The sequence below is a fragment of the Theropithecus gelada genome, chromosome 8 (genome assembly GCF_003255815.1).
Source record: "Theropithecus gelada isolate Dixy chromosome 8, Tgel_1.0, whole genome shotgun sequence".
In the NCBI taxonomy this organism is placed as follows: domain Eukaryota; kingdom Metazoa; phylum Chordata; class Mammalia; order Primates; family Cercopithecidae; genus Theropithecus; species Theropithecus gelada.
The window spans coordinates 143,349,376-143,362,317 of NC_037676.1; the positions used below are offsets into that span (position 1 = coordinate 143,349,376).

Genomic DNA, 12,942 nt, shown 5'->3' on the forward strand with positions numbered 1-12,942 from the left:
CAGATGGCTATGGCAGGGTAAAGGGAGCCGAAGGTCAGCGGGGACTGAGCCTGGGCCCCCTCCAGGCTTTGCAGCAATGACCAGGCAGCAAGTCGGCCTCCAGGGCTTGTGGGCTGCCCTTTCTCTGGGGTCAGCCTGAGGCTGGAAGAGGCCCGTGGCCCACCGGTCATCAGGCCAAGCTGATGGAGCTGGAGCTTCCCTGGAGCTCACGACGTAAGGGCCCTGCCAGGCCTTGGGCCTCTGACCCTCAGTCCTGAAGCCTCCCTCTAGCAGCGCCCACCCTGCTCCCTTTCCTGCTTAATTTTACTAAAGTCCGTACTGGACGTGGCCGGCCCTAGGTTAACCCGGCAGAGTTATTAACCAGGAGTGGATCTTTCCAACCCCCTTCCCGCCGGCCCTTCCTGCTGTCCTGGCAAGGGAGGCCTTCCTGGAGGCGGCGGCGGGCGGCGCGTCCGGCCTTTGTGCCCCCACGCTTTCCAGGGTGGGTCCGGGGACTGCCAGATCAGGGGACCCTTTGCGCCCTGGAGCCTTGGGGGCTGGATGACGTCGCCGGGCACCTGAGGACCCCGCCCGTTCCTCCCTCGGTTCCCCAGGGAGCGGGCGGCCGGGGGGCGGGGCGGGGCCGAAGGAAGGGGGCGCGTGCTACGACGCCGCGCACGCGCCAGGGCCCGCAGGCGGGTTCGGAAATGACGACCGCGCGCGGGTCTCCAGCAGCACCCGCCCCAGGACTGGCCCCGCCCCTAAGTCCCCGTCCCTGGGGCCGGGCCAGCCACTCCAGGCCCCGCCCAGGACCTCCCCATCCAGTCAAGCTCCGCCCCCAAGCTCTGTCTCCCCGCGGGATCCGCGGGGCCTCTCCAGGCCCCGCCTCGGCTCGGGCCCCGCCCCTCCAGGCCCTGCCTCCAGCCCCGCCCCGCGGACGGCGCTCGCAGCGCACCCGAACCCCAGGCGGCGCGGCGGGTCCCCAGGGGTCTGCGGGCGGCTGAGCAGCCGAGGCACCCGAGCGCGGTACCCGCAGCGGGCGGCGGGCAGCCATGGCGGAGGCTGCGTCGCAGCACTTGTCGCTGCCCTCGAGGCTGCTGGAGCTGTGCGCGCTGCTGGGCGCCCCCCGGGACAGCCTCCGAGGTCTCGAGCAGGTAAGGGGCGGGAGGGGAAACTGAGGCGGACGTGGGCCGCGAGGCGGCAGCCGGGGCAGTAGTCGGAGAGCGGGTGCCCGGGTGCCCCGCGGGCTGGGGCGGACTTTCCGAGGGCTGAGTCCGACTTTCCGAGGGCTGAGTCCCGGTCCCCCGGCAGTGACCCTGCGCGCCTGTGGCCGGGGACCGCGCCTGAGCTCAGGCAGGTGCCCCCGAGCAGCGTCCTGCTCCCCTTCCTTCCTTTCCCCTCCTCTCCCCGCCCTGGGCCCTCGGCTGCGAACTTGGGCTGCCAGCCGGGAATCTGGGGGTGCCTCGCCTCGGAGCGTCTCTGGGGCCTCTGTCTTCAATCGCCCCCATCTTGGGCAGGTGCTGAAGGTGGGGTGCACCAGACAACGGGCGAAAGCCGCCGGAGCCTCACGGTCTAGCGGGCCCAGCCCTGAATGATTTCATTCTTTATGTTGGGATGTGTTGTCACCTGCGTAGTGGGTTCTGCACCAGAACGGAATAATGAGAGAGCAAGTCTTGGAGTTAGCCGCCGGCCTCGCGTATTCTGCATGAACCGCTTTGCAATGAAGCCTATAGCTATTTTTCTCACTTGCAGTACCATCCCCACCCCCAACCCTTCCTCCATCTCTGCACGCTCGCAGCCAAAGTGACAACTTCATCTCCCTTCTGCTGGGAAAGCGACAGTTTTGGAAATTCTCGTTTTCCTTTTTCTTCCCCAGCTTTTCCTAATTCTGTAACGCTGGCTTTCCCTGGAATCCATCTGTGGCTCTGGTTTCCTCCTGGCCCGCCTGTCTGTGACACAGTGACTGGGTCATGTTACCTGGAGATCCCGGCATCACTGGCCAGCGGTCTGCACAGGTCCGTTCATCTCTTTGCAGACGACAGCATTGAAAGGCAGAGAGGCTTCTGAGTATTTAAATGACGCTGGGCTATCCAGGGAAAATAAAGACTGCAGGGCAGAGGGTGTCACCTGGAAAGGCGAATGTTCCTGCAAGTAACCAGATGAATGTCTGTGAGTGTCCAGGGAGTTTCCCTTGCTAGGCGTCAGTACAAAGCCAGTTTCGACTTCAGTGAAAAAACCTTCTCCTATGGAAATAGTTTCCGCGTTTCCCTCAACCTTTCCTTCCCCTCAATGCCCTGTCATGTCAGTAGATCCCGTTTGAACTCTGTCTCCTCGCAACGTCATGAATTGATTTGTCTCTCTACCTCGAATTTGCCAAATGGCATTGCCTCCTTTTTCTTCGAATAGGAAATGACCTAGTTGCTGCTGTGGTCTCCTCAGCTGTTGGACGTCTTTCCTCCGGGGCGGTTACAACATGGTATTAGTTGCTTGGTGTGAGACATGTCTTTTGAGAGCAGAGTGAATCAACTGGAATATTTGCAGTGGTGCTTTCCTTTTTTTTTTTTTATTTCTTTGTTATTATTCTTATTTTATAATAGAGAGGAGGTCTCACTGTGTCGCCCAGGCTCGTCTCCAATTCCTGAGCTCAAGTGATCCTCCCACCTCAGCCTCCCAAAGTGCTGGGATTACAGGAGTGAGCCACCGCGCCCTGCCAATGGTGCATTCCTGAACTAAACACGCTACAACATTTTCATGTTCCCAGGTTAAGTGACAGTATGGACAGTGTGCTACTGTGCATGTTTAACTTTGTCCTCTTTACTTTGTCTTTTGATTCTGTTAGGGGTTTGGCAAAGGGCAGAGAGAAAAATGGTGAAGGACTAAGAAAATAAGGAGCATTAGGGGATGGATTCAATTTCTTGGATCCATCCTACTTTTAAGGTCAACATTGATGTTATAGTTAAGCAAACATGATTTTATTTATTTAGGTTTTTTCCGGCAGTTCTATTTTGAATGTCCAAGGCTTTTTTTTTTTTTTTTTAGGTGGAGTCTTGCTCTGTCTCCCAGGCTGGAGTGCAGTGGTGCAATCTCAGCTCACTGCAAGCTCCGCTCCCCGGAGCTTCACGCCATTCCCCTGCCTCAGCCTCCCGAGTAGCTGGGACTACAGGTGCCTGCTACCATGCCCAGCAGATTTTTTTGGTATTTTTAGTAGAAATGGGGTTTCACCCTGTTAGCCAGGATGGTCTCTATCTCCTGACCTTGTGATCTGCCCACCTTGGCCTCCCAAAGTGCTGGGATTACAGGCGTGAGCCACCGCACCTGGCCTGAATGTCCAAGACTTTTAAATAAGTTTTACCTTGACTTTTACAAATCCCCATTTCTCTGTGGCCCAGGCATTCCTTCTTGATGACACATGAAAACAGAGGTCCAGAGGTATGAGGAATATCCAGCTTCATGTTGGATAGCGGAGGGCCCTTTTTGTTTCATTTCCTAGAAGGGGGAGTAGTGTTTGTTTTGTTGGGAATGGTGACGGAGAATTTGAGAACGTAGACTGATGTTAGTTACTGTGGTTAGTTACATTCCCCTCCACCCCTTTAATATAGAGCCTTCACCGCCACCCCTTTATTAGTTGCTATGGAGACTAGACATAGGTGTGACGGGATCCATCACAAATCCATCACACAGGGGTGGAAAGTGTTCTGAGTACCTTCCATAGTGCAGGTCACCTGCATAATTTGTGCGTGTGAAGCTCCATTATTATGGTTTTTAGTGGACATCATCCTGACTTTCAGTTTCGGAACAGCACCGGCCAGCCGATCTTCCTGGGCGGTGGCAGTCTGTGTCCTCTCTTTGCACCGTCCAGTACAATAGCCACTGGCCATGTGGTCACTGAGCTTGTAGAGTGGCCAGTGAGCTGAGAAACTGGATTTTAAATTTCATTTAATTCTAACTAAACAGTTGGAGAGTAGTAAAAAAAAAATCTATGAATTTGTTTTATCCCCTTAATAATGGCCAATCCTATAGCGAAGATGAATTCCACTGTGTGTTCTAACTTAGAAATTAAGTGACTCAAGTAAATTAGAGTGTTCTGGTTTTTGCTTTTTTTTTTTTTTTTTTTTTGAGACGGAGTCTCGCTGTGCTCCCAGGCTGGAGTGCAGTGGCGTGATCTCGGCTCACTGCAAGCTCCGCCTCCCGGGTTCACGCCATTCTTCCGCCTCAGCCTCCCAAGTAGCTGAGACTACAGGCGCCTGCCACCACGCCCGGCTAGTTTTTTGTATTTTTAGTAGAGACGGGGTTTCACCATGTTAGCCAGGATAGTCTCGATCTCCTGACCTCGTGATCCACCTGCCTCGGCCTCCCAAAGTGCTGGGATTACAGGCTTGAGCCACCGTGCCCGGCCTGGTTTTTGCTTTTTAATTAGCAGTTTTAAAAACCAAAATGATGATGATTGGGTAGGGGTTTAGTAAGTCCGCACCCGGGACAGAAGAACGGGAAATGACCTCACGTCTTGCCACTGACTGGCAGAGGTGACTAGCATCTCAGTGGTGGTGGGGTCTGGTGGCTGAGGGCAGCCACAGCTTATATCACCAAGTAACCTCTGAACACTCTTGTGCCAAGACTTCCATTTTCAGGAATTTATTCTAGGGAAAGAACTGGGTGCGTGCAAGTGTGTGTCACTGCTCTATTCAGTGTGGTGAAGACTTGAGAGCCACCCACACATCTCTTGGGAGGAGGCTGGGTCAATACATGACTGAGTTGACACATGCTGTGTTATTGTGATACTGCACAGTTGTGAATAGGGAGGTCAGCCACATGGAGTAGTTAAAACAGCTAATGGAACCTGTTATGTAGGATTACTACATTTGTGAAACAAATTTATACATTTATACATGCATTAAAATGTATAAAATGCATAAAAATGCATAAAATGGGAAGGATGTAGCCACCCTGTACAAAGTATGTCGTCCCTTTCTATTAGCTCCTTCATTATTTCTATATTGTTATTTATTTATTTTTTTGGGGGGGATGGAGTTTCGCTCTTGTTGCCCAGGCTGGAGTGCAATGGTGCAATTTCGGCTCATCACAACCTCCGCCTCCCAGGTTCAAGTGATTCTCCTGTCTGAGCCACCCGAGTAGCTGGGATTACAGGCATGTACCACTATGCCTGGCTAATTTTGTATTTTTAGTAGACAGGGGGTTTCTCCATGTTGGTCAGGCTAGTCTTGAACTCCCAACCTCAGGTGATCTGCCCACCTCAGCCTCCCAAAGTGCTGGGATTACAGGCATGAGCCACTGTGCCTGGCCTTTATATTGTTATTTTTCAAAATGAGATTGTATTGCTTGTCCATTCAGAAAAGACAACAGATATTTCATCCTGAGAAAAAACAGGTGTATGGTGAGCAACTGAATGCCAAGTTGATTGGATCTGGGGCACATCATTATAAGTGACTAGAGATAACTAGAGGAATGACAGGTCGGGTGTTGACTCTAGTCAACCAACTGAACTAGTCAAGTCAACCGAACCAATATTCCGTCCAGGCTGAGAGTGCCTCTAAGAGATCCTAGGTGCCAGGAGTGTGAATGAGGAACAGTATCGCCTCAGTCATCTTCTCTGCTAAATGTGGGGACAGAGAGGAATACAACACAATTTCTGCTGCACCGCACCTCCTCAAATGGAAGGTAGTGGAATACCGCTGGGCAGGGCCGAGATGCTCCGGGGGCGATGAGCTGGGAGGTGGAGGCCTGGAGGAGCCTGTGGTCCTGGCTGCAGGGTGGCAAAGACCCTCTTCAGTGAGTGTGGGGGGTGGAGGGTCTGCCCCAGCGCAGGTGGAGCAGTGAGGGGCTGGGCCCCGAGCCCATGGAAGAGCAGGGGAAAGCAGGGTAAAAGCAGGGTCATTGCAGAGGTGCTGTGTGTCCTGAGAACCCCAGGGGGCTTAGTCATGCTTGGCTCTGGGGGCATCCTGGCTTAGGGAGTGAGCTGGCTTGCTGCTCAGGGGTGCACTGTCCTATGACTCATGCCCACGTATGACACATGGGAAGATGTAGTATCATGACGTGGCGACACAAACATGCTTTCTTCAATGTGGGGATGGTACTGTGATGCTTCAGGGCTGGGTTGGGGCCACAAAGTATCTGGTCTGTAGTCAGACAAGGACGTCCCTCTTTGAGAGAGTGGACACAGATGCTAGTGGGGAGCCCTGGGCTGGGTGGGAGGCAGTGTCTTCCTTCTTCTCCTGACAGAAACCTCCAAGGCTTTGCTTCTGGTTACTCGCTACCTGCCCGGAGCCACGGGTCATGCAGGTGCTTGGCGTGCAAACATGGTGCAGTGGGGCAGCGGCGAGCTGATGGAGAGGCTCTCCAGGACCAGTGGCTGAGGTGTGGGTCTGCAGGTGGGGCATGATGGAGGCAGGGCCCGAGGGGCTGGAGTCCCAGCTCTGAAGACCTGAACTGCACTGTGTTTGTTGCAGAGAACTTAGGTGGAAGATCAGGCTTTTTGGAAACTAGCAGGAGCTTAACTTTTGAGACTGTAAGTTTAAGGGACCCCAGAGGTGCTGTGAGGGTGGCAGGAGGCAGTCAGAGGGAGCCTGGGACTGGAAAGAGGTGTAGGCTGGGAGTAGGGCTCTGGGCTGTCCGTTTGGGCCTGTGCTGTGAGTGCTGAGGTCCTCCAGGAGGAAGGCGAAGGACCCAGGCCTGGGAGTCGCAACATGTAAGCAGGACTGAAAAGGGTCTGTGGGGGCCAGAGAGGAGCTGTCAGACCAAGGGAAACCAGAAGGGAGGCGGGATCAAGGCAGTTCCAGGATCCAGGAGGAGGGCTGCTCACCCATCTCATGTGCTGCCTTGAACATGCTCCGTTTGTTAGGTCAGAACCGTCCAATTCTGATAGGAAAGTTTTAGAGAAAGTGACATGTAATTGAGGAAATGGACTTCTTTAATGCGAGCTACACTAGAGCTTTTACATTATACAGTAATATGGATTTCCCATGTTTTGTCCTGGTTCCTACTGATACATTTGTTTCTCCAAATGTAACGCAATTGTTGACGGAATTTGAGTGATGTAGCATGCAAATCGCCATATAGAGATTAGAGCGTGCTTACTGATGGAAACTGCTGCCGCTGTTGAAATTTCTTCCAGCGTAAGAGCTCCCCTTTTATCACTGCTGCGTCTTACTGGAATGTTGAGTGTTGGCTGTGCCTTTTCTATCAGCCACGGTCCCATTTCTCTGGGTGGTGGTGCTATCCTTTTTTTCTTTCTTTCTTTCTTTCCTTCTTTTCCTTCCTTCCTTCCTTCCTTCCTTCCTTCCTTCCTTCCTTCCTTCCTTCCTTCCTTCCTTCCTCCTTCCTTCCNCCTTCCTTCCTTCCTTCCTTCCTTCCTTCCTTCCTTCCTTCCTTCCTCCTTCCTTCCTTCCTTCTTTCCTTCCTTCCTTCCTCCTTCCTTCCTTCCTTTTTTCTTTCCTTCCTTCCTTCCTTTTTTTTTTTTTTTTTGAGACCAGGTCTTGCTCTTTCACCCAGGCCGGAGTACAGTGGTGTGATCACAGCTCACTGCAGCCTCAGCCTCCTAGGCTCAGGCGATCCTCCTGCCTTAGCCTCCCGTGTAGCTGGGACCACAGGCATGCGCCACCATGCCTGGCTAATTTTTTTATTTTTTGTAGAGACGAGGTCTTATTTTGTTGCCCAGGCTGGCCTTGAACTCCTGGGCTCAAGCAGTCCTCCTGCTCTGGCCTCCCAAAGTGCTGGGATCACAGGCATGAGCCACTGTGCCCGGCAATGCTGTCCTTTCTAGGGTCCCTTAAAGACCCTTGACTACCTGCCCTCGGCCGCTTCCTGTCTCTCCATGCCTTGGGTACCCAGGGCCTCTTGCTTCAGGCTTTGCTGTTTCAGGCTAGGTTAGCACCGGAACTACTTCCTTCTTGCTCACAGACTGCAGCTTACCCACCTTGGAAAGATCTGAACTCAGCCAGGCAGCAGTATTTGTTTAGTCCTAGCTCGGTACGAGGAGCTGTATTGGGCATAGTAGTAACATGGAAGAGAGATCGAAGGGACAGCCCATGTGCTTTATATTATTTTAGGGAAGGATGGGAAGAAAAAAGGCGAAAACAAAAATTATGCCAAGTTAAAGTGGAGACAGGCCAAATGCCTCCCTTTTATTGATTCGAGGGCTCTTTGGTCAGCCGAGGAAGGGCACGTGTCTCCTCTGTACCCACCAGTGCCGTTTCTCACCCCGTGCATCTTCCCAGATCCCTGTGGTAGAAAGGAGGCAGCACCGGCCCGGGTAGGGGCGCAGAGGCCGTGGCCCTGGTAAATGTGTGTATGGGGTTTGACAATATAGAGCCTGCCCCCCACCCAGGGCGGGCTGAACAGTAAGTATATCCATGGGCTCCTGGCAGCCCCACTGGGCTGAGTACCGGACCTACATTGTCTCCCTTATTCCCTGTACTCGCCCCTTAAAGGGACAAAGAAGCTTGCTGCCAGGAGGTGGAGGCACAGCCAGGACTTGAGCTCAGGTCTGGATCCCAGTCCCCAGGTTGGACCGCAGTGCTTTATAGGAAGGAGGCAAGGTCCTGCTGTCCATGTGCACAGCTGAAGAGCCAGGCTCTGCGAGGCTACATGGCTTCCCTGATCATAGGGCTTGGCAGGTTCCTAAAACACGCTTCCCAGGAGCCCTTTACTGTCAGGAGCCTCAGGTGGGAAAAGCCACTCACACCAGTGACACCTTTGAATGACAGTGCTGAGGCGCTAGTGTTTGTGGGCACCGAGGGGAGGAGAAAAACAGTGAAGCTCAGACAGAAAGGGCACCCTGGAACAAGAAGTAACTCTTATTTTTCCCTTTCTTAGGTTGCTCAGAAAAAGGGAGTCAAACATCTTTCTGCTCTTGATCCAGAGGTCTTGTCCATTTTCGTGCCTCCTTTTATCAGTAAAGGGGACAGTCAAATGGCTGGTGCAAACTGCGGCACTCTCGGTAAAACCAGGAGGCGCTCCTTCAGAAAGAAGAGAGAGAGGCCCAGACCAGAGCAGTGGAAAGGCCTCTCAGGGCCCTCCAGAGTGCCAGAGCCTGAGGATGTCACCGTCCCTGGCGGCGTGGACCTCCTCGCCCTGCCCCAGCTGTGCTTTCCAGGTATGTCTAGGAGGTGGGCACCACTAGGGGCCTCCTGCTGCCGGCCGCCTAGAGTGATCTGTTCCCAGAAACCCACAGGCAAAGGGAAGTGGCGCGAGCGGCAGAGCCAGGGACCCTCACTGCCTCCTCTTGTGTGGGATTTAGTTTTCTAAATCTTGGGGATTTTGTGTGTGTGTGTGTGGAGACAGAGTCTCACTGTGTTGCTCAGGTTGGAGTTCAGTGGCACAATCTCTGCTCACTTCAACCTCCGCCTCCTGGGTTCAAGTGATTCTTCTGCGTCAGCCTCTCAAGTAGCTGGGATTACAGGTGCCCACCACCACGCCTGGCTTTTATGTCTTTAGTAGAAATGGGGTTTCACCATGTTGGCCAGGCTGGTCTTGAACTCTTGGCCTCAAGTGATCCACCCGCCTTGGCCTTCCAAAGTGCTGGGATTACAGGTGTGAGCCACCGCTCGACCTACCTTGGGGATTTTAAAGCTGAAAGAAATGTAAATCATTGAGTGCGGTCCTGGTGTTTTGGAGAATTGAGTCCTGGAAGGGAGGCTGTGTGGACTGCCAGGTAAAACTATTTGTTCCTGGTGCATTCAAGGCTTTTCCCCTTCCACTTAAAATGAAGTCTTGCAGTGGTTGGCAGGTGGGTTAAAAATATACCCAGTTCTTCTGCAACTATTCCACCCCAGCATGCCTGAGCTTCCCCCTCCCACCTCCTATTTTCCGTTTCACTGGGGCAAGAAGCACAGGCCTGCACTTAGTCCCCAGGCTCACCAGTTCCGGTTAACAGGTGAGCTTGCGTTTTGGGGCTTTATTTTTCTGGTGGCCTTCAGGAAAGTCAGACAAAGCACCTAGCATAAGCACCCACCTCAGAACTTGGTGCTATTTCCTGGTCACAGGGATTATAAACTCAGGACAGGTGCCAGATGGGCGGCTGCGCCCAGCAAGCACTGGCACTGGCTAGCAGGTGCTTGAGAGCTTGTAAAGAAATTGCTGTGTGGGGAGGGACACAGGGAGGAGAGATGGCCAGAGGCATGATCGGAAGAATGAACTCACCTTGGACATGAAGGCGCTGCCACTGATGACTGGAGAGGTGTGTCCTCAGCACTGTGAAGTAACCAGCTCGTGGGTAACCCAGGCCACATGGCAAGAACAGGACTCTTCTTTGTCTCTTTCTGCCTGCAGGGGGTGTGTGCGTGGCCACTGAACCCAAGGAGGATCGCGTCCACTTCCTGGTGCTGACCGATGTCTGCGGGAATAGGACCTACGGCGTGGTGGCCCAGTACTACCGGCCCCTGCACGTAGGTGGTTCCCGTTACTCCCCTCTGAAATTGGGTTTAGATTTTTTATTATAGTGAAATACACATAACACAACTTTCACCATTTTAACCATTTTAAAGTGTGCAGTTCCATAACATTAAGTACATCCACAGCATTGTGCAACCGCCACCAGTGTCTGGGTCCAAAACGTTTTCATCATCCCTGAAAACCCCATACCATTAAGGCTTCAGTCCTGCTTCCCCTTCCTGCCTGGTGATGGCTAATCTGCTGGCTTTTTTTTTTTTTTTCTTTTTTTGAGATGGAGTCTCACTCTGTCACCCAGGGTGGAGTGCAGTGGCACCATCTTAGCTCACTGCAACCTCCGCCTCCTGAGTTCAAGTGGTTCTCCTGCCTCAGCCTCCTGAGTAGCTGGGACTACAGGCGCCCACCACCAGACCCAGCTAATTTTTGTGTTTTTAGTAGAGACGAGATTTCACCATTTGGCCAGGCTGGTTTCGAACTGCTGACCTCAGGTGGTCCACCTGCCTCAGCCTCCCAAAGTGCTGGGATTCCAGGTGTGAGCGCTGCGCCTGGCTGGCTAATCCCCTTTCTGTCTCTGGACGTATCTATTCTGGACACTTCGTGTGAGTGGATTCCTACAACACGTGGCCTGCTTGTCTGGCTTCTTCCCCTTAGCATGTTTTGATGTTCCTGTGCGTGGACGCATGTGTCAGTGCCCCGTGGCCTTTTGTGGCTGAATGACATTCCATCGTTTGGATGGACCGCATTTTATTTCTCCATGTATCCGTCGATGGACCTGTGGGTTATTTCTGCCTTTTGTCTTTGGTGTGAGCGATTGGGGTTTGGACTTTACAGCATATTAGGTCTGTCACATATTGTGAGTGTTGTGTGGGTAGGGCCGTGTGTGAGTCAGAGGGCCTTTGGGGAACTTGTAGGGGAAATGATGTATCCAAAGGTGCAGGGTGACCAGCTGCACACATCCAGAGGGTTTCCCGAAGCAAAAAGTGAGCCAGAGCCTTAGTTTAGGTGCCCTGGTGCCATGAAGGGAAGTCTGTGAGTTCCATGCAGTCGAGAGAAGTGGCTGGCCTGGATTCCCTCGGAGCCCAGGGCACGTGTTTTCTTTGTTGATAGAAGCGTGCTGACACATGTGACATTGAGTGTTGGGAGGTGTGAGGTATAATCACGTGGATTCTGTCCCTGGAAACTCATGGGGCAGCACTGACAGGCCCGGATGTTCTTAATGAATATGCAGGAGCAAAACTTACTACTTGATGCTCTGAATGCATAACCTTATGTTTTTGGGAAAGGTCATTTTCACAGTGTGCTGAGAGCAGAACCACGGTCAGATCTCGGGCGGTGCATGCAGGGGACCGGTGTCTGCCTCTGTGACCTGGCTGCCAGCAGTGCCTGGCCTTTCTTCCAGGGTTATGTTAATGAGGGATGAAAGGAAGGTGGAGGATCCTGCCCCTCCATGTAGCCGGTGTTCCAGATGAGAAAGGATCCACAATGTTGGATCTTTCAGAAAAGCACCTTGGGAGTTTGTCTGTGAAGTAACACCTACCAGGAGCAGTGAGCATGTTATTTTCATTATCATTAAATACACATGTTAAACAAAGGAGCAGCCCCTCTGGTTTGCGTTAGTACAGCAGATGCCACTGTTCCCACTTTGCCAGCCTGGCCTGGGCATGCCTGGCCCCGCTCCTGCCCTCCTAGCAGCTGTGTAGTTTCGGGGTGTCCCCAGGCCCCACAGCACTCACCTCCCCTTCTTCACCATGTATCCGGATGACTGCTATATCTATCGTTCTTTCTTTTTTTTTGAGACGGTCTCTCTGTGTCGCCCAGGCTGGAGTGCAGTGGTGCGATCACGGCTCACTGCATCCTTGATCTCCAGGGCTAGCTCAAGTGATTCTCCCACCTCAGTCTCCTGAGTAGCTGGGACCACAGGTGTGCGCCACCGTGCCCAGCTAATATTTCTTATTTTTTGTAGAGATGAGGTCTTGCTATGTTGCCCATGCTGATCTTGAACTACTGGAATCCTGCCTCAGCCTCCAAAAGTGTTGGGATGACAGGTGTGAGCTGCATGCCCAGCCCGCAACTATCGTTCTATTGATAACACAGCCCCAGCCCCTCTCATACACTCTCCTCTGCCTTTCCTCCGACACTACGTGATTTGACACTACGTGACTTGAGGGTGGGAACCATATTGTGTCTGGGTAGCTGCAGTTCCCCCCGGCTACTGTAACAATAGCAGCAGCTGCCATGCGCATGAGCAGCTCAGCACCAGGCATGACGTAAGCACTTTGTGTAGAGTCATTCATTTAATCCTAACCACAGTGAATGAGGTTGGGAGATGACAGACGGAGACATGGTGACAGAGACCGGTTAAAAGACCCGCCCGAGATGACACAGCAGCAGGCAGGGTTGGAATTGAGTAGACTGACCCTCGGAAAGCGGATGTTTATTAAATTTTGCTAGATAAACGAATGATGTAGCTGACTATTTCCTGGACGTCTCCCTTTACCTGGATGTCTTATAGGTACCCTAAATCCAGCCAGTTCCCAAACTGAAGCTGTCATCATGCCC

At 52.9% G+C, this 12,942-nt stretch overlaps 1 protein-coding gene across 3 annotated transcripts in view; it reads left to right on the top strand.

Annotated features, from left to right (window-relative positions):
- Positions 1-952: 952 nt before the first annotated feature.
- DENND3 (DENN domain containing 3) overlaps positions 953-12,942 on the top strand; it is a 69,429-nt gene continuing 57,439 nt past the window's right edge. For 2 of the 3 annotated variants that reach the window (XM_025394782.1, XM_025394783.1), the window contains exons 1-3: positions 953-1,133; positions 8,809-9,088; positions 10,264-10,379. In XM_025394782.1, the coding sequence (XP_025250567.1) occupies positions 1,032-1,133; positions 8,809-9,088; positions 10,264-10,379 (498 nt within the window). In that variant the 5' untranslated portion in view covers positions 953-1,031. The remainder of the gene's footprint in view (positions 1,134-8,808; positions 9,089-10,263; positions 10,380-12,942) is intronic. The other variant, XM_025394784.1, reaches the window with a different exon arrangement.